Genomic DNA, 20,642 nt, shown 5'->3' with positions numbered 1-20,642 from the left:
ATCTGATAAGGGGTTAATATCTAAAATATTTAAGAAATTAACACAACTCAATATTGAGAAAAAAAAAACCCACAAATTAAAAACTGGGCAAAGATCTAAACAGATATTCCTCAAAGGAAGACATCTAATGGCCAAGAGGTATACAGGAAAATTCCGTATATCATTAATTACCAGAGAAATGCAAATGAAAATCACAATGTGATATCACCTCATATCTACTGGAATAGATATTAAGAAAAAAGATGAAAGATAAGAGCCATCACCTGCTGCTTTTCCAGGCACATTAGCAAGGACCTGGATTGGAAGTGGAGCAGCTGAGACTTGAATCAGTGTACATATAGCATGTTGGCACCGCAAGTGGTGGCTTTTGCCTGCTATGCCAGAGTGCAGAGCCTACAAACTCATCTTTTTTTTTTTTTAATTAATTAATTAATTTATTTGAAAGTCAGAGTTACACAGAGAGAGGAGAGGCAGAGAGAGAGAGAGGTCTTCCATCCAATGGTTCACTCCCCAATTGGCTGCAATGGCCAGAGCTGTGCCGATCCAAACCCAGGAGCCAGGAGCTTCTTCCAGGTCTCCCATGTGGGTGCAGGGGACTAAGCACTTGGGCCATCTTCTACTGTTTTCGCAGGCCATAGCAGAGAGCTGGATCAGAAGTGGAGCAGCTGGGACTCGAACCAGCACCCACCTAGGATGCTGGCACTTCAGGCCAGGGAGTTAACCTGCTGCGCCACAGTGCTGGCTCCAAACTCATCTTTTAATTCCACTTTCCATGAACTTTCTGAAGATCTATATATCATGTTGGTAAATCTTAAGTCCTGTGGTGGGGGAAGAAGATGCAACAACGAAAGAGGCCTAGGGCTTGCTGGAGGTGGCAGAGCAGATTAAATAGGGCATTTACAAAAAGCTTCAATGAAAAGTGACATCTGTGCAAAACCAGTTAGGGAATACACTGGAGATAACTGGGGAAAGTTTTCTCCTGGGAGAGGGAAGAGCCGTTACTTGCAAAACCCATATGAGAGAAAGGCAATTTGATGGGTAAGAGCAGGTGCTAGTACTGCCAGAGCTCAATGCATCAAGAACAGAAAGATCACGTAATCACAGAGGCAGCAGTGAGGGAGATGATGCGGAGTCTGCTTTGGGTTTTACTGAGGGAGCTGGGGATTCTTTGAAGGATTCTGAAAATAGGAGTGACATATCTAACTTCTATTTTAAAAGGATTGTTCTAGTTGTTGTGTTGTTAATATTGTCCTGGAAGTGCTAAATCAATGATTAAACAAGACAAAAAATGAGAATTATAAATACTGGAAAGGCAAAATTATCATTATTTACAGCTTATGTTTAAAACATTTTTAAAATATGTAAAAATAATAGCTAAATATAAATGTGAAAGGAAATGCACCACACTTATCTAAAGAAAACTTCATAATTCAGTAGGACATTTCTTTGTTCTTCTCTTGCTTTTTTTTTTTAAAGATTTATTTTTATTTATTTGATAGGCACAGTCACAAGAGAGAGAGAGACAGAGAGATCTTTCATCCGGTGGTTCACTCTCCAGTTGGCTGTAATGCTCAGGGCTGGGCCAGGCTGAAACCAGAAGTCAGAGCTTCATCTGGGTCTCCCACATGGGTGCAGGGGCCCAAGCACTTGGGCCATCCTCTGCTGCTTTTCCCAAGCCATTAGTAGGGATCCGAATCAGAAATGGAGCTCCTGAGACATGAAATGGTGCCCAGGTGGGATGCCGGTGTTGTAGGTAGTAGATTTACCCACCATACCACAAGGCCGGCCCCTCTTCTATTGCAAAAGAGGAATAAAAACTACTAAATCAATCTATTAATTCATTCCTACTTAACATGCTAGAACTTGAAACTTATTTTGAAATTTGACAAATTATGCTAACGTTCAACTGGAAAACAAAATGTACAAATAACCCAGGGATTTTGAATAAGAAGCAAATAGGAGTAGAGGAAGCAGCTCTACTGAGTAGTACACAGATCAGGAAGTCAAATTAAAACTCTTTGGTACCAGAAACAGATCACCGAACTCAATGGAACACAGAAAAGAGAGTCTAAAAACTGACCTGAGTAGATCTGAGAATTAAATTTATGATAAAAGCATCAGTGGGGAGAAAAGGTTCACTCAGTAAATGCAACTGGGAAAACTGGAAAACAGAATTACTTCAAGTAGCAAAATACTGGAATTGAGTGCCCATGATTAAAAGTGGTCACATAAACTAAGGGGCATCCTTTGATGGAACAGATAGAAAACCTTACATCACAATGACACATGAGGAGGCTTTGCACGTGTTAACAGCCAGCAAGGTGTGAATTCTGTTCCTTCCTCAAAAGCAGCTTGCGAATAAAAAGGAGGTGGCAACTTTCAAATAAGATATTTTAAACCTTTGGGCTCATATATTCTTAGGGCTTTTTATTCTGAAAGCACAAAGGTATTTTTGCTTATTTTTAGGTTTTTCAACTATGTCTCGTAAGTGATCTCTGGAGAATTGTTATTGCTTAATGCAATCTCTACTAACTGGAAATTAAGTACTCAATACTCAATCTTTTTGTTTTTTCCCTCCTCCAGGCAACTATAACAAAATATTATTAAATAGTCAAATCAACTATGAGTAGGGACTCAGTTAAAAGATAATTGCAGGCCGGCACCGCGGCTCACTAGGCTAATCCTCCACCTTGCGGCGCCGGCACACCAGGTTCTAGTACCGGTTGGGGCGCCGGATTCTGTCCCGGTTGCCCCTCTTCCAGGCCAGCTCTCTGCTGTGGCCTGGGAGTGCAGTGGAGGATGGCCCAAGTGCTTGGGCCCTGCACCCCATGGGAGACCAGGATAAGCACCTGGCTCCTGCCATCGGATCAGCGCAGTGCGCCAGCCGCAGCGTGCTGGCCGCGGCAGCCATTGGAGGGTGAACCAACGGCAAAGGAAGACCTTTCTCTCTGTCTCTCTCTCTCACTGTCCACTCTGCCTGTCAAAAAAAAAAAAAAAAAAAAAATTGCAGGGGGCTGGTGCTGTGGTGTAGTGGGTAAAGCCACTTCCTGTGAGCCGGCATCCCATATGGGTGCTGGTTCCAATCCTGGCTCCTCCACTTCCAATCCAGCTCCCAGCTAATGCACCTGGGAAAGCAGCAGAAGATGGCCCAACTCCTTGGGCCCCTGAACACATGTGGGAGACCCAGAAGAAGCTCCTGGCTTTGGATTGGCCTAGGTCTGGCTGTTGTGGCCATTTGGGAAGTGAACCAATGATGGAAGACCTCTCTCTCTCTCTCTCTAACTCTTTGAAGTAAATAAATCTTTAAAAAAATAATTTTAGGAACTAATGTGAAGTTGGTGTATCTATTCCCAATCCCCTCAGTCTCTGCATTCACAACACCACTGTAGATAAAACACTGAGATCTAGGACATGTAAGTGCCATCAAATTCTCTTCCTATTGAACTCTCTTTATGAATGCAGACAAATATGCTAAAGCACATTACAAACATTTTAAATGGTTAAAGTTAGAAATAAATGTGTTTTTTCTTTTTGGCAAATCTACAGTTAACCAGAGAAATCAATTAATGAAAACAATCTGTTTTCTAAGAAGTCTGATAATTTAGTCTTATATGGTAACTGGTTATTTTAATTTCAAGTTTACTCACTTCAAAATAAGGGGCTTCTTGTGTTTATTAAAAGGTCCTCAAAGATTTAGAGGATATAAGTGGCTAGTACAGTTACTATTAAACTAAAAAAAAGGTACCACATAGATTCCATACTAGTTATGTAACCCACAGTACATAAGGAACTTCAGACTGATCAAATCAGCTGGCAGAAACAGGAAGCAATCCATTACTTTTATAAATGATCCTTTACTGTGACCCTTGTTAAACAAAACTGCATGCAAGGGAAACTAAAAATACATGAGCAACCACGGGGTTATATTTGGTTGATCTTTATCAATAACAAATTGAGAATTAAGTGCAATCTGAAATCATGGGAATGGACCAAAACAATAAGGAAGTTCTAATGCACACTGTGAATGCCTCATTGCCTCTGAAAAATAGAAGACCAAAGACCATTTATCACAACTAATACTTAGTTGATGAGACTGCTTTTCCTCTCTTGCCTTTGAAGAACATCAGTTATTACCTGATACATGAAATTTATACTTTTCATAGCTATCATAATAATTTCAATTAAACTTACAGGCTAAATTTGATAGCCTATTCACAGTAATAGAAATTGCTTTTATGTTGCATATAGAAATCTACAAGCCAAAAAAAAAACCTCACCCTGGTCAAAAGTATGTCTAATTTTATAACACAGCTGTGTAGAGGTTGCCACATCTGTACACATGACAGAACATTTTCTAATGTTACTGTCTCATTAAAGAGAGGGTTTCCAGGCTGGCCAATTCATTCTGCTCTCAGAAAACATTTTCACAAATTTCACATTCTCATTTGAAATATACCAGAGTAAACCTGATAATGAAGTACAACCATGTTTTCCCCAACAGTACAGGAAAGTAAATATGCACATTGGGGCTTTCTATATTGGATGCATTGCTGTGGGTTGGACACATTCTTTTTATGCTTTTTTTCCCTGAATTTATCATTACTAACCATTTTTCAGAAAGGATGTCAAGAAACAATCTGAGGCACGGTCACAGGCTAAGGCATATGATGCTCACGTGTGGATCGTGAACCATCTGTTTCATTAAGTAGGTTTTCTCCCCTCCCCCTGTTAAACAAAGAGCAAATCCAAAAAGTCCTTCATCAGCTTCATCATCTAGACAGCTTCTTACAGATGCATCCACTTTTCTGCATGGGCAACAGATATATAGGATGCCTATATGTGACCAAAAAGTCCAGTCATAACAAACAGTGCTTTGACATCTTCAAAAGAACTGCATCACTGCTACTCTCCCCTTTCTGCTTATTAGGTTAGTCCACTTGTTGAAGTAATGGCAGGGTGCTTCCCACTGCTCTTCTTTATATATGACTGCCAACATTGTTAGGGCACATCTCAGTGAACACTCAAGATAAATCAGACAGCCTTCAAAGATGAAGGTGCTAGCAGCCAAAGTTAGATCTAGACCTAAACGCAGTCATGCCTTTTCCCTGTAAGGCCTGTTTTCCTCTCCTTACAATCAGACTGAAAACACAAACCTATTCAGCTTATTGAAAAAGTATGCAGTTTATAAACTGCAAAGGCCATGATATTTTAATCATCAAAAGCTTGCATTTTGAGATCTTATATCCCGTCTTAGAACTCTGACACATCAGTAAGATGCTATTATACTCCACAGAGGGGGAGCAAGCTCTCTTAGAATAACAGTGGTTGTGACAGCTTACTAGTTTCTAGGTACCACACTAATGCACTTCTATACATTATCTCACTTAATACAAACAACTCTATGAAGCAAGTTTTTCATTGCACAAGAGAGAAAACTGAAGTTCAATTATAAAATGACAAAGATAAGAACCCAAGCAGGGTGACTTCAGAGCCCTTGCCATTAGCCATGACATACACCACATACTTACAGGCAAAGGAATTTCTCTGTAGTCGAGTCCCTTGTGGTTGAACTAATCACTGCCATTATTGTTAGACATGAGTCAATCTTTACAATGGTATCTAATCATTTAGCTTAAGAAATAACTAACAACATATCCTAAGAAGTAAAGTATGAGATCCTTCAGCTACTGATTACTGAAACAAAATTATGCCAATTCACTAGGCTTTGGCTAAGATGGTATTCAAGAAACTAACCACATTACCACTTCTCATTCATGTGAATTACACTCAGTCTTTCTGGGGAAGATATTTTTCTATATTTTCAATTACCTGAACATAAAAAAAAATGCAGTTTCATGCCACTTCATGCATTTAAATCTCATGTTGCTCATTATAAGGAATACTTGCATATTTACAGATAACATGATTTTACAAACATTTGAAACTTGGTTTCACAATCTTCCTACAGCTCATGCTTCTCAAGATTTTCTAATTTTATATACTTTACATTTATTTTTTTTTTAAATGTAAAATGCCCTTTTGGCTTGAAATCTCTTAGAATTTACTTTTGTTTGAGTCATTCAGATTCAGAATTGCTAAGAACTCATTCAAGAAAATAATGATTCTCAAAGGCTCACTGTAGGTTATTCCGTATGAGCTGCTCTGTAGCACAGCAATCTCTTAATGTGGCACCTGTTATTCTTACTTGAAAGGTGCTCTGCAGGTAGCCTCAGAACTTAGTGCATGGTAACAAGGGTGAAGCTATCCTCACGTCTACAGCTGCAAAATCATCATATGATTACTCTGGTCTTTGACATATCAGACTTTTTCATGGTTTTCAACGGCAAAGCTTTGTAGAATGTGAAGGGATGATTCTGCAGACCAAGAAATTGCTATTTGGTGATTCCCTAACCTTGGAGTTACAGCACTATGTGTTGGTTAAAAGGGGACCAAAGACAGGAGGAGGCAAGATGGCAGAATAGGAAGGGAGCACACTGATAGTCCGGGGAGAGATAGTTTAATAAAAGTGCAGATACTGCAGGTTCAAGGAAGAGTAGGGGAGGAAACAGCAGAAGAAACTCTTCCGGAACACATGATTCACAGTGGACCTGCGTGGAGAGCGTGGGAGCCCACAGTTCGGGACATCAGCGGCAGACTCAACACACCAGCGCTGGAACGTGAGGTGAGCCGAACCTCAATAGCCCGAGACACCGGCAGGCAAGCGGAGAGAGGAGACTAGAGGGAACGACCCCCGGGGGGGAAAAGTTCACCAGGCTAACTGGAAGAGAGAGAGAGAGAGAGAAAAAAAAAGGTGACTGGTACGGACACGGGTTTCTCTCTCTCCGCTCACCTCTCAAGGGCAAGCACGACAAAGAGCAGGCGCCATCTTGGACATACGTCATAAGCAGAGCGACCTCAGGTCTGCACTGGCCCTGAGCCTAGCAGAAAAACCTGACTCTGGGTGGGGCGAATTAACAGGAGATTAGGACCTAGTAAATTTGTGATGCTACTGAACTGAGACTGTGAAAAAAGAGACGGTGGGGGAGAGAACTCACGGAATTCACGTGAGCACTCTCCAGAGACGCTACAATTCCGTAACTTTGGCAACCCAGTGGGAGACTGAAGGAGAATTTGAGCCCACTCTGAGGGCCGAACAGATTCCCTGTGTGGTCCTTGGGAAAGAGCTTCCAATCTCTGGCTCCTGTGGGTATATCATTTGCCTGCTAACTACCTCCAACTTCGTTCAGCTGTGCGGAATTACTTCCCTTTCGAATCAAAAAAAGAAAGAGAGAGAGAGAGATTTACCACGCCTAACCTGGGAGTGTCACCTTTGGCACACCAAACAGAGCTCTCAGGCCACACCCATCTCAAGCCCTAAGGCTCCATCAAAAACAGATAGTCCACTTAATCTAGAGTCATAGTATAACAAGAAAAAGCACCACAGTGAAGAAACCAAATATCTCCAATATGCCAAATGCCAAACGCAAAAACCGAGGTAATAAAAACAAGGAAGTCACCATGATGCCCTCAAATGAAAAAGACACCCCAATTCAAGATTATGAAGATGATGACATAGAAGAAATGCAAGAAGCAGATCTCAAAAAATTGATAAGAACATTAAGAAGTTCTCAAAAACAAATTCTTGAACTACAGAAATCCTTAATGGACAAGATAGAAAATCTCTCTCGTGAAAATGAAATATTAAGGAGGAATCAAAATGAAACGAAACAACTAGTACAACAGGAAACTGTGATAGTGATGAGAAATCATAATGAAGTGAAGAATTCAACAGATCAAATGAAAAACACAATAGAGAACCTTACAAACAGAATGGGTGAAGCAGAAGAGAGAATATCGGACTTAGAAGACAGAGAACAGGAAAGGATACAGTCAGACCAAAGAAAAGAAGAGGAAATTAGAAATCTAAAACATATTGTCAGGAATCTTCAGGATACTATTAAAAAACCCAACATTCGGGTTCTAGGAGTTCCTGAAGGCATGGAGAGGGAGAAAGGATTAGAAGGCCTTTTTAGTGAGATATTAGCAGAAAATTTCCCAGGTTTGGAGAAGGACAGAGAAATCCTAGTACAGGAAGCTCACAGAACCCCTAATAAACACGACCAAAAGAGAGCCTCACCACGACACGTTGTAATTAAACTCTCCACAGTGAAACATAAAGAAAAGATCCTAAAATGTGCAAGAGAGAAACGTCAGATTACTCTCAGAGGATCTCCAATCAGACTCACAGCTGACTTCTCATCAGAAACTCTACAAGCTAGGAGGGAATGGCGAGATATAGCCCAGGTACTAAGAGAGAAAAACTGCCGGCCCAGAATATTATATCCTGCAAAGCTATCATTTGTGAATGAAGGTGAAATACTTTTCATAGCAAACAGAAATTGAAAGAATTTGTCGCCACTCGTCCAGCACTGCAAAAGATGCTTAAAGATGTGTTACACACAGAAACACGGAAACACGGTCATCAATATGAAAGAAGATAAAGGAAGGAAACCTCACAACAAAAGATCACAGGGAATTCAAAGCATATATTAGAACTTATCTTTGGCAAATGGCAGGGCAAAGTTACCACTTTTCATTAGTCACATTGAACGTTAATGGCCTGAACTGTCCAGTTAAAAGACACCGATTGGCTGATTGGGTTAAGGAACAAAACCCATCTATTTGCTGCTTACAAGAAACACATCTTTCCAATAAAGATCCATACAGACTGAACGTGAAAGGCTGGAAAAAGATATACCATGCCAACAGAAATGAAAAAAGAGAGGGCGTAGCCATCTTAATATCAGACAACATAAACTTTACCACAAAAACAGTTAAGAGAGACAAAGATGGACACTATATAATGATTAAGGGATCAATACAACAAGAAGATATAACAATTATCAATGTATATGCACCTAACTACAGGGCACCGGTTTATCTAAAAGATTTGTTAACAGACTTAAAGGGAGACTTAGACCCCAATACAATAGTACTGGGGGACTTCAATACTCCACTCTCAGAAATAGACAGATCAATAGGACAGAAGATCAACAAGGATACAGTAGATTTAAACGACACTATAGCCCAAATGGATCTAACAGATATCTACAGAACTTTCAATCCTACAGCTAAAGATTTTACATTCTTCTCAGCAGTACATGGAACCTTCTCTAGGATTGACCACATACTAGGCCATAAAGCAAGTCTGAGCAAATTCAAAAGAATTAGAATCATACCATGCATCTTCTCAGACCATAAAGGAATGAAGTTGGAAATTAGCAACTCAGGAATCCCTAGACCATACAGAAACACATGGAGATTGAACAACATGCTCCTGAATGAACAATGGGTCATAGAAGAAATTAAAAGAGAAATCAAAAATTTTCTGGAAGTAAATGAGGATAACAGCACAACATACCAAAACTTATGGGACGCAGCAAAAGCAGTGTTAAGAGGAAAGTTTATATCAATAGGTGCCTACATCAAGAAATTGGAAAGGCACCAAATAGATGAGCTTTCACTGCATCTCAAGGATCTAGAAAATCTGCAGCAAACCAGACCCAAATCTAGTAGGAGAAGAGAAATAATTAAAATCAGAGAAGAAATCAACAGGATTGAATCCAAAAAACATTACAAAAAATCAGCCAAACGAGGAGCTGGTTTTTTGAAAAAATAAACAAAATTGACACCCCATTGACCCAACTAACTAAAAAAAGAAGAGAAAAGACCCAAATCAATAAAATCAGAGATGAAAAAGGAAATGTAACAACAGACACCACAGAAATAAAAAGAATCATCAGAAATTACTACAAGGATTTGTATGCCAGCAAACAGGGAAACCTATCAGAAATGGATAGATTCCTGGACACATGCAACCTACCTAAATTGAACCAGGAAGACATCGAAAACCTAAACAGACCCATAACTGAGACAGAAATTGAAACAGTAATAAAGGCCCTCCCAACAAAGAAAAGCCCAGGACCAGATGGATTCACTGCTGAATTCTACCAGACATTTAAAGAAGAACTAACTCCAATTCTTCTCAAACTATTCAGAACAATCGAAGAAGAGGGAATCCTCCCAAATTCTTTCTATGAAGCCAGCATCACCTTAATTCCTAAGCCAGAAAAAGATGCAGCACTGAAAGAGAATTACAGACCAATATCCCTGATGAACATAGATGCAAAAATCCTCAATAAAATTCTCACCAATAGAATGCAACAACACATCAGAAAGATCATCCACCCAGACCAAGTGGGATTTATCCCTGGAATGCAGGGATGGTTTAATGTGTGCAAGACAATCAATGTGATACACCACATTGACAGACTGCAGAAGAAAAACCATATGATTATCTCAATAGACGCCGAGAAAGCATTTGATAAAATACAACACCCGTTCATGATGAAAACCCTAAGCAAACTGGGTTTGGAAGGAACATTCCTCAATACAATCAAAGCAATCTATGAAAAACCCACTGCCAACATCCTATTGAATGGGGAAAAGTTGGAAGCATTTCCACTGAGATCTGGTACCAGGCAGGGATGCCCACTCTCACCACTGCTATTCAATAGAGTTCTGGAGGTTCTAGCCAGAGCTATTAGGCAAGAAAAAGAAATTAAAGGGATATAAATTGGGAAGGAAGAACTCAAACTATCTCTCTATGCAGATGATCTGATTCTTTATTTAGGGGACCCAAAGAACTCTACTAAGAGACTATTGGAACTCATAGAAGAGTTTGGCAAAGTAGCAGGGTATAAAATCAATGCACAAAAATCAACAGCCTTTGTATACACAGACAATGCCATGGCTGAGGAAGAACTTCTAAGATCAATCCCATTCACAATAGCTACAGAAACAATCAAATACCTTGGAATAAACTTAACCAAGGACATTAAAGATCTCTACGATGAAAATTACAAAACCTTAAAGAAAGAAATAGAAGAGGATACCAAGAAATGGAAAAATCTTCCATGCTCATGGATTGGAAGAATCAATATCATCAAAATGTCCATTCTCCCAAAAGCAATTTATAAATTCAATGCAATCCCAATCAAGATACCAAAGACATTCTTCTCAGATCTGGAAAATATGGTGCTGAAATTTGTATGGAGGCACAAGAGACCTCGAATAGCTAAAGCAATCTTGTACAACAAAAACAAAGCCGGAGGCATCACAATACCAGATTTCAGGACATACTACAGGGCAGTTGTAATCAAAACAGCATGGTACTGGTACAGAAACAGATGGATAGATCAATGGAACAGAATTGAAACACCAGAAATCAACCCAAACATCTACAGCCAACTTATATTTGATCAAGGATCTAAAACTAATTCCTGGAGCAAGGACAGTCTATTCAATAAATGGTGCTGGGAAAACTGGATTTCCACGTGCAGAATCATGAAGCAAGACCCCTACCTTACACCTTACACAAAAATCCACTCAACATGGATTAAAGACCTAAATCTACGACCTGACACCATCAAGTTACTAGAGAACATTGGAGAAACCCTTCAAGATATTGGCACAGGCAAAGAGTTTCTGGAAAAGACCCGGGAGGCACAGGCAGTCAAAGCCAAAATCAACTATTGGGATTGCATCAAATTGAGAAGTTTCTGTACTGCAAAAGAAACAGTCAGGAGAGTGAAGAGACAACCGACAGAATGGGAAAAAATATTTGCAAACTATGCAACAGATAAAGGGTTAATAACCAGAATCTACAAAGAGATCAAGAAACTCCACAAAAACAAAACCAACAACCCACTTAAGAGATGGGCCAAGGACCTCAATAGACATTTTTCAAAAGAGGAAATCCAAATGGCCAACAGGCACATGAAAAAATGTTCAAGGTCACTAGCAATCAGGGAAATGCAAATCAAAACCACAATGAGGTTTCACCTCACCCCGGTTAGCATGGCTCACATGCAGAAATCTACCAACAACAGATGCTGGCGAGGATGTGGGGAAAAAGGGACACTAACCCACTGTTGGTGGGAATGCAAACTGGTCAAGCCACTATGGAAGTCAGTCTGGAGATTCCTCAGAAACCTGAAGATAACCCTACCGTTCGACCCAGCCATCCCACTCCTTGGAATTTACCCAAAGGAATTTAAATTGGCAAACAAAAAGGCGGTCTGCACCCTAATGTTTATTGCAGCTCAGTTCACAATAGCCAAGACCTGGAACCAACCTAAATGCTCATCAACGGTAGACTGGATAAAGAAATTATGGGATATGTACTCTTTAGAATACTATACCGCAGTAAGAAACAACGAAATCCAGTCATTTGCAACAAAATGGAGGAATCTGGAACACATCATGCTGAGTGAAATAAGCCAGTCCCAAAGGGACAAATACCATATGTTCGCCATGATCGGTGACAACTGACTGAACACCAAAAAGGAAACCTGTTGAAGTGAAATGGACACTATGAGAAACGGTGACTTGATCAGCATAACCCTGACTGTTAATGAACAACTTAATACATTATCCCTTTTAGTAGTTTTTTTGTCTGTTCTACTTAATATGACTGGTTTAATTCTGTAATTAATACACAGTTATTCTTAAGTGTTAAAAATTAACTGAAATGTGATCCCTGTTAAACATAAGAGTGGGGATAAGAGAGGGAAGAGATGTACAATTTGGGACATGCTCAAGCTGACTTGCCCCAAATGGTAGAGTTAGAAACATACCAGGGGACTCCAATTTAATCCCATCAAGGTGGCATGTACCAATGCCATCTCACTAGTCCAAGTGATCAATTTCAGTTCACAATTGATCATAATGAAAGGACTGAGAGTCAAAGGAAGCACATAAACAAGTCTAGTACCTGCTAATACTAACTGATAGAATAAATAAAGGGGAGAGTGATCCAACATGAGAAGCGAGATACTCAGCAGACTCATAGAATGGCAGATGTCCTAAATAACACTCTGGCCTCGGAATCAGCCCTAAAGGCATTCCGATCTGGCTGAAGAGCCCATGAGAGTATTTCAGGCATGGAAAGCCAAGACACTCTGGCAAAAAAAAAAAAAAAAAAAAAAAAAAAAAAAAAAAAAAACCAAAAAACCAAAAAACCAAAAAACAAAAACAAAAACACCTAAATGAAAGATCTCTGTGAGTGAGATCCCAGTGGAAAGAACAGGTCTTCAAAGAAGGAGGTACCTTTCTCTGAAGGGAGGAGAGAACCTCCACTTTGACTATGACCTTGTCTAAACAAGATAAGAGTCGGTGAACTCAAAAGGCTTCCATAGCCTTGGAAACTCATGACTGGTGCATAGGGAGATTACTCTTGCCATAAACAGGAGTGTCAATTTGTAAAGTCAACAACAGGAGTCACTATGCACTTACTCCTCATGTAGGATCTCTGTCCTCAATGTGCTGTACATTGAGACTTAATGCTATAACGAGTACTCAAACAGTATATTTCGCTTTGTGTTTCTATGGGGGTGCAAACTGTTGAAATCTTAACTTAATGTATACTAAACTGATCTTCTGTAAAAAAAAAAAAAAAAAAAAGAAAGAAATTATCAATTCCCAACTTGACTCTCACTGGGATTAAACATGACAATAGGTCTGATCTGATTTCATCAGCATTTAAAAAATCATCTATTATTTTTCACTTTATGTTTGTGTGGGAGCAAACTGTTGAAATCTTTACTTAATGTATGCTAAACTGATCTTCTGTATATAAAGAGAATCGAAAATGAATCCTCATGTGAATGGAAGGGGAAAGGGAGTGGGAAAGGGGAGGGATGCGGGTGGGAGAGACGATATGGGAGGAAAGCCATTGTAATCCATAAGCCATACTTTGGAAATTTATATTCATTAAATAAAAGTGAAAAAAAAAAGGGGGGGGACCAAAAAAAAAAAAAAAACCACAGTGTTTGGCCTTGGCATTGGGACTGTCCTAAGTTAGAAACCCCAGTTTTTAAAAGCTTAGGCCCAGAATGACTGAGAGGAAGAATCATGTATCAGTCTATTGGTTGTTTATTTGTTCATTTATTCACTGAAAATCTGCTGGGTATCTACAATATGCCAGGTACTGTGCTGAGTGCTGGAGATGCAGTGGTAAACAAGACAGTCCTCGGAGAACTTAAAGTCTATTGGGAAAGATATTTATAATAAGACATGCTAGGTTCCAGGATATGGAAAATAAAGAGCATGAAGGAAACATATAAAATGGGCATGGAATCTCATTTCTATCATGGCCTAGGACTCTCTGAAAGGGGCCTAAGAGAGAAGAATTTTTGATACAAATTCACTGAGTACTTAGCTGAGTAAAGTGCTAGTGACAGAGCACAGGGTTATTCAGAGAAATCAGTAAAAAAATTCTTCTCCCTTTAACATTGCTGAAAGACTGTGAAACATGTACCTAGCAGTTCCATACACTAAAATACCATTTTTCTACCTGTCTAAGATGAGGCGGTGGTATCCTTCCCAGCTCCTTGACTAAGGAAGAGTGGCATAGTGGGAAGGTGCATGGCCAGTGGCATGAACCATGTACAAAGCACCAGACAACGATGGGTTCTTGCTGCAGAAACCACCCCAGTACAACCCTAGATCCTCAGAACTCAACTAGAAGACACAAAGTTTGGCTTTCTCGGGGCTGGCATTATGGCACAGCAGGTTAAGCTGTCGCCTGTGATGCTGGCATCCATTTGGGCTTTGGTTCAAGTCCTCACTGCTTCATTTCTGATCCAGCTCCTTGTTAAGGTGCCTAGGAAATCAAAGAATGATGGTCCAAGTGTCTGCGCCCCTGCCACCCTGTGGGAGACCTGGATGGAGTACTAGGTTCCTGGCTTCCGCCTTGCCCAGCCCTGGCTATTGCAACCATTTGGGTAATGAACAAGTGGATGGATGATTCATTCTCTCTCTCTCTCTCTCTCTCTCTTTCTATTTCTGTTTCTATTAACTCTGCCTTTCAAACAAAATACATAAATCAAACGGTTTTGAAATAATTCTTTGATATTCTCAATTAAGTTCCATTTAATTTCAAGGTAAAATATAACCTTTGTTTTCAATATTGTGCAAACTTTATGGAAAAGATTCCCAGAAAACAGCTTCTATTGGCAGAATACAATCACTGCAAGAAAGATGCACATTCTATATACAAGTATTGTAAGTGCTTCCAGCCAGTTGTACAGATCACTGGCTTATGACTTTTATTGTGAAGATGTTTCCTTTTGTCCTTTGAAAAATCACTCACAAGCAAGGAGACTATCAAACATACACACACTTAGGAGACAACCAAATATACACACACTTAGGAGACATCTGTAACAACAATCTGTAATATATACACCATCAGTCTGACTAAGTAAATGCCCCGGAAACGCTCTTCACAACACTTATCCAATAAGCTTAAAAAAAAAAATGAGCATTTGTGTATTAATTTCAGGGGCAAAAATGGTGCTTCCTTAGGACTCAAATTAACAGATAGTTTGCCAAAATACCAATTCTACTACTACCACAGATACAATTCAATGATTAATGATCCTACTCCTGGATTGCACCTTTATAGAACGTGGGGAGGGGGTTATCAGCAACATTTCAGCATACAAGAATTCACCATATCAGTGGAATTTTTGGCTGTGCTAGAGTTAAATATCCCCATAATATTATCACACTAGCATTTGGGGTCCTTGGGGAAAAAATAGACTTGTATCTAATCCCCTGCAGTGAAGGCAGGAAGTCAAACTGCCAACAAGTCAGCCCCCACAAAGAAAGCCATCAGATTTAATTTAATATGCAACCTTAAATGTAAATAAGAAACAACAGACTAGCAAACATTATAGTAAAGTCTGTGCTATGGAAAATAGCAAAACAAATATAAAGGGAACTTAGAGAGAAAGACCATGAAGGATCAGATGAAATTATAGCTTGCTAGGAAATAAAATTAATACATCAATGAAGGGCAGATTATCAAAAGAACATGTAGAGGCAGTTTGGACTAATGGTTACAATACTCACATCCCATATCAGACTGCCTGGGTTCAATCACCGGCTTCTGCTCCCGACTCCAGCTTCTGGCTAATGCAGACCCTGGAAAGCAGTGGTGATGGTTCAAGTAGTTGGGTCCCTGCCACCTACATGGGAGAGCTGGACTGAGCTCCCAGCCCCTTACTCCAGCCCAGCCCCAGCCCTTGCAGGCATTCGTGGAGTAAACCAGCAGATAGGAGTTCTCGCTCCTTTCTGTCTCTGTGTCTCTTAAATAAATAAGTAAAAGCAATACTCAATAAATAATATTCTTTAAAATTTAAAAAACCTTCTTCAATTAAAAAAATCAGTGAAAATTTGGAAGACTGAATGTAGAAGAAACCCACTGAAAGCACAGAGATGAACAGGTAGAAAGAAAATTTTTTAAAAATCCAGGAAAACTAACATCTTATTAAGCGAGTTCCAGAAAGAAAAGGTAGAGAAGGATGGGAAGGGAATCTAGCAGAAATAGCACATGAAGATTCCCCCAATACACAAGTCTCCATGTTGAAATATTCATCAAGTGTCAAGGACATTGTAGAAGAGAACATCAGAAAGTTGATGGGAACACTGAATTAAGAGATACATTGATTTTCGAGTAAAAAATAATTTCTGAAGTCCATGTGTAGTTTTTTCCTAATGTATTTTCCATGATTTTTTTTTTTCCGGCCAGGCAGAGTTAGACAGTGAGGGAGAGAGACAGAGAGAGTTATAGACAGTGAGAGAGAGACGAGAGAAAGGTCTTCCTTCCGTTGGTTCACTCCCCTAATGGCGGCCACGGCCAGTGCTGTGCAGATCCAAAGCCAGGAGCCGGGTACTTCCTCCCGGTCTCCCATGCAGGTGCAGGGACCCAAGCACTTGGGCCATCCTCCTCTGCCTTCCCGGGCCACAGCAGAGAGCTGGACTGGAAGAGGAGCAACTGGGACAAGTACCCGGCGCCCCAACCGGGACTAGAACCTGGGGTGCCGGTGCTGCAGGCGGAGGATTAGCCTAGTGAGCCATGGCACTGTCCTTTCCATGATATTTTTTAAAGGTTCTATTTATTTATTGGAATGACACAGGGGGAGATGGAGGAAAGGAGGAAAGAAGGAAGGCAGGGAGGAAGGGAAGGAAAGAGAGAAGGAGAAAGGGAGAGATATTCCATCAGTTGGTTCACTCCACAAGAATGCCTGCAACAGCTGGGGCCAGGTGGGCCAAACCCAGAGCTTGGAACTTAATCCAGGTATCCCATATGGATGGTAGGGACCCAAGCACTTGAGCCGTTATCTGCTGTCTCCCAGAGTGTGTACTGGGAGGACCTGGATAGGAAGCAGAGATGGGACTTGAACCCAGGAACTCCAACATGGAATAGAGGCATCCAAGCAGCAGCTTAACTGCTGTGCCACAACCCCCACAACCCCTGTCCCTCCCAGAAATTTCTGTAGACTTTCATGTGAGTCACCCTTGGCTGCTGTGATAAACTACTGCAATCTGGTGGCTTCAATGAACAGAAAGCTTCTCAGTTCTAGAGGCCAGCTCGGCATCGCTGGGCTGCAAGCAGGATGTCAGCAGCCTGCATTCCACCAGGAGGCTCTCGCTCTGGAGGAGTCACTCCCTCCCTGCCTCTCCCAGCTGCTGACGGCTGCCAGCAGTCCTTGACTACGGCCTCATCACACCCACAGAGAGTCACTTTCAGAGAATCCAGAAATTCACCTAGCGGAAATTGTGATTATAGCTTTTTAGCTCCTCTAAACTGTGTCTTCTGAAAAGCCAAAGAAACACACAGCTTCAAAGGGAAACTCTCTAAACACCCAAATCCAACAGACCAGGTCAATCTGGTTCTCTGACTAGAATGCCAGCTCCAGCTTCCCGGTGCTGTAATCTTCTGCACTTCTAGTGCAATGCAGTGATGCACACGCCACTGTCTATTACTGCATAGCAACTTGGATAAATTAACGCAAGTTTCAATATCACACTTGCTTATTTACTTATAAAAAGTCTCATCTTTGCTATGAAAACACACAGAAATTCTTTTTTTTAAAAGATTTATTTTAGTTATTTGAAAGGTGGAATGATGGAGGAGAGGAAGGGGGAGAGGAAGAGAGAGAAGAGAGAGAGAAGAGAGAAGAGAGAGAAGAGAGAAGAGAGAGATCTTCCATCTGCTGATTCACTCCCCAAATGTCTGTAACAGTCAGGTCTAGACCAGACCAAAACCAGGAGGCAGGGACTCCATCCAAGTCTCCCATGAGGGTGGAAGGAACCCTCAAGTACATTAGCAGGAAGGTGGACCAAAAGTGTGGAGTAGCAGAGACTTGAATTAGGCATTCTGATATGGGATGCAGGTGTTCTAAAGCTTGGCTTAATGTGTTTTACCACAATGTCTGCCCAGAAATTATTTTTTTTTTAAACCAACTCTCTAAAATTTGAAGTCCAGACTTGTATTATGTTGATTTAGCCACTGTCTCCCTTTTCTAAGCCTGGTCAGATCCTGCATAATTGCTCAAATAAAGGTGACTAAAATAAACTCAATGGAAATAAAAATACCATGACTGATTGGATGTTTTCAAAAAGTATACATCTGTATGTAGCCATCTGGATTTTACAATACACAAAATAAATTCAAGAAGGTGATTTAATGGCAGATTTCACTCTTGCATTTGTTGGTGGGATGGGAGGTTATAGTTATATATGACTGCTGGACACAGGATATAGAGGGAGAGTGTGGGAAAGGCAAAGATGCTGCAAAAAGAAATATCACACAATGCAGTAAAAGTTTCCAGTCTTAACTGTCTATGGCTTCTACATTAATTCTAGTTACAACACATGACTGTCATGGTTTAAAGAACAATTTGCACTTACGGCTAAAAATGCAGATTGAACCTACTCATTTATTTCTGTTTTCCTCAAAAGGTAATTTAAAGGAAAATAAGAAATCAAAAAGACAGAAACCCAGTAGAATCCAGAGGACAAGAGGATACTGACAGTAGACAAGAGATGCCAGTGGGCTTTCAGTTAGGAAGCAGACAAAGGAAGAGACAGAGTACAGCTGAGTGACAGTGCCTCCAGAGGAGGATAAAAGAAAAGGGTGGCTCATTCATTACACTGAAGCCGGGAAGGAAGTACCCTGAAGCACAACAGAGGCTGAAAAGCTTTTACTTCTCCCAATGAACTGAAGCTGCTCAACGTTACCAAAGACCTCCCCATCACTAAACACAGCAGTCAATTCTTAGTCTCCTGCGATGTAAACTAATGACTCACTGGCAAGAGGTGTCCACTCCTGTCCTTGGCACACTCATTTTAGTTGGCTCTAAGGATACCACATTCACTGGTTTTTACCCTCTCACTTTTCTGGTCTCTATTGTTCAATCTCCTTTGATAGCTGACACACAAGACTTTATTTTTATCTAAATTCCTATTCTACATTTTGACTTGAGATGTCTAAACAACATCTCAAAGTTAATGTTTCAAAACTAAACTTCCAATCTTCTACAAACCTAGTCCACTCCATATTTCTTAATCCAGTTGATGGCAGCTCACCCTTCCTGTTGCTCAGTCCAAAACTTTAATAGTACCACTCTTAGTACTCTCTCATACTCCATAACTGATCAATTATGAAGTTCTTCAGCTTCTGTATCAACAGAAATGCACAGATTTCTTTTCATCATCTCAACTGCTACCTCCAGGCTCTAATCCACATGCTTACCTGAATGACTGCCATCGCCTCACAGCTGGCTTCCCTGCCTCAATTTTTGTTCTCCTATAGTCTCTTCTAAACACAGCAGCCAGCCAGAATGGTCTTTCTCTGTTTATTCAGAATAAAAGCTAAGTCATATAGATGCCTCTCCTATTAGCCCACATGCTGTTCATGTTCACACTGGTCTCCTTGCTTATTCCTGGCCTTTACACCTTTGTAATAACTATTTCTATTGCTTGAGATCCTTGTTCTCTAGCAAGCCATGTGGCTAACTCTGCCTTTGGCAGCAAACTTCTCAATGAGATGTAATGACTATCTTGCTTAAAAGTGTAGTACACAACAGGAGCCCAAATGAAGGAGTTCCCAGTGGCCAGATACGAAGCAGTTTCATCACCAAAATAATGAAATAGAGAAGTAAATCAGATACCTTTCACAAAACAGAAGTTCAGAAGTATGTACTGACAAACACATAATACACATATAAATGAGAGAAAAGAGAACCCTTGCTTATAGTAGAATACTGAGTGCCAGCTGGTACATGCGGAAGGAGCACTTGAGTCAGAAAATCATTTTACAACCATCATGGTGAATATTGGACCAGGAACAGGCACAGATAAACAATGGACACTAAATTTGGGGAAAATTTTGATTAAGAGCAGGGTACTGACATGATCTTAAATGTATCTCCCCCATAAATTATTTATGCAGTGGAGAAAGTCTGGGTAACATCTTAATTGGGTGATCAAAATCAACAATGGGGAGCAGCTGGATATTATGTGCCTACAGATGCATCACTCTGAGAATATAGTATCACCTATGTGGCATTGTAGACAAGAATGTATAACCTTAATCATAAGTAAATATGAGACAACCATAAAATCAAGGATGTTGTTCTTAGTTTTTTTTTAATTAAGGAAGTATATTCTTCAAAATGTCAGTTTTATGAAAAAAAAAAAAAAGGAATGCCACTGACATGTTTCTGACT

At 40.3% G+C, this 20,642-nt stretch overlaps 1 protein-coding gene across 3 annotated transcripts in view; it reads right to left on the bottom strand.

The window, feature by feature from the left end:
- The window catches only part of LDAH (lipid droplet associated hydrolase), a 146,579-nt gene that overhangs the window by 70,552 nt on the left and 55,385 nt on the right, over nt 1–20,642 (bottom strand). The window contains exon 5 of one of the 3 annotated variants that reach the window (XM_070069396.1): nt 1,157–16,050. The exons of the other annotated variants lie outside the window; for them this stretch is intronic. Coding sequence (XP_069925497.1) covers nt 16,039–16,050 — 12 coding nt within the window. The 3' untranslated portion in view covers nt 1,157–16,038. Of the gene's footprint in view, nt 1–1,156; nt 16,051–20,642 lie in introns of those variants that run through there. 3 annotated transcript variants of the gene reach the window in all.

The sequence above is a fragment of the Oryctolagus cuniculus genome, chromosome 2, assembly GCF_964237555.1.
Source record: "Oryctolagus cuniculus chromosome 2, mOryCun1.1, whole genome shotgun sequence".
Classification (NCBI taxonomy): Eukaryota; Metazoa; Chordata; class Mammalia; order Lagomorpha; family Leporidae; genus Oryctolagus; species Oryctolagus cuniculus.
This window is presented reverse-complemented; position numbering and strand designations above follow the sequence as displayed.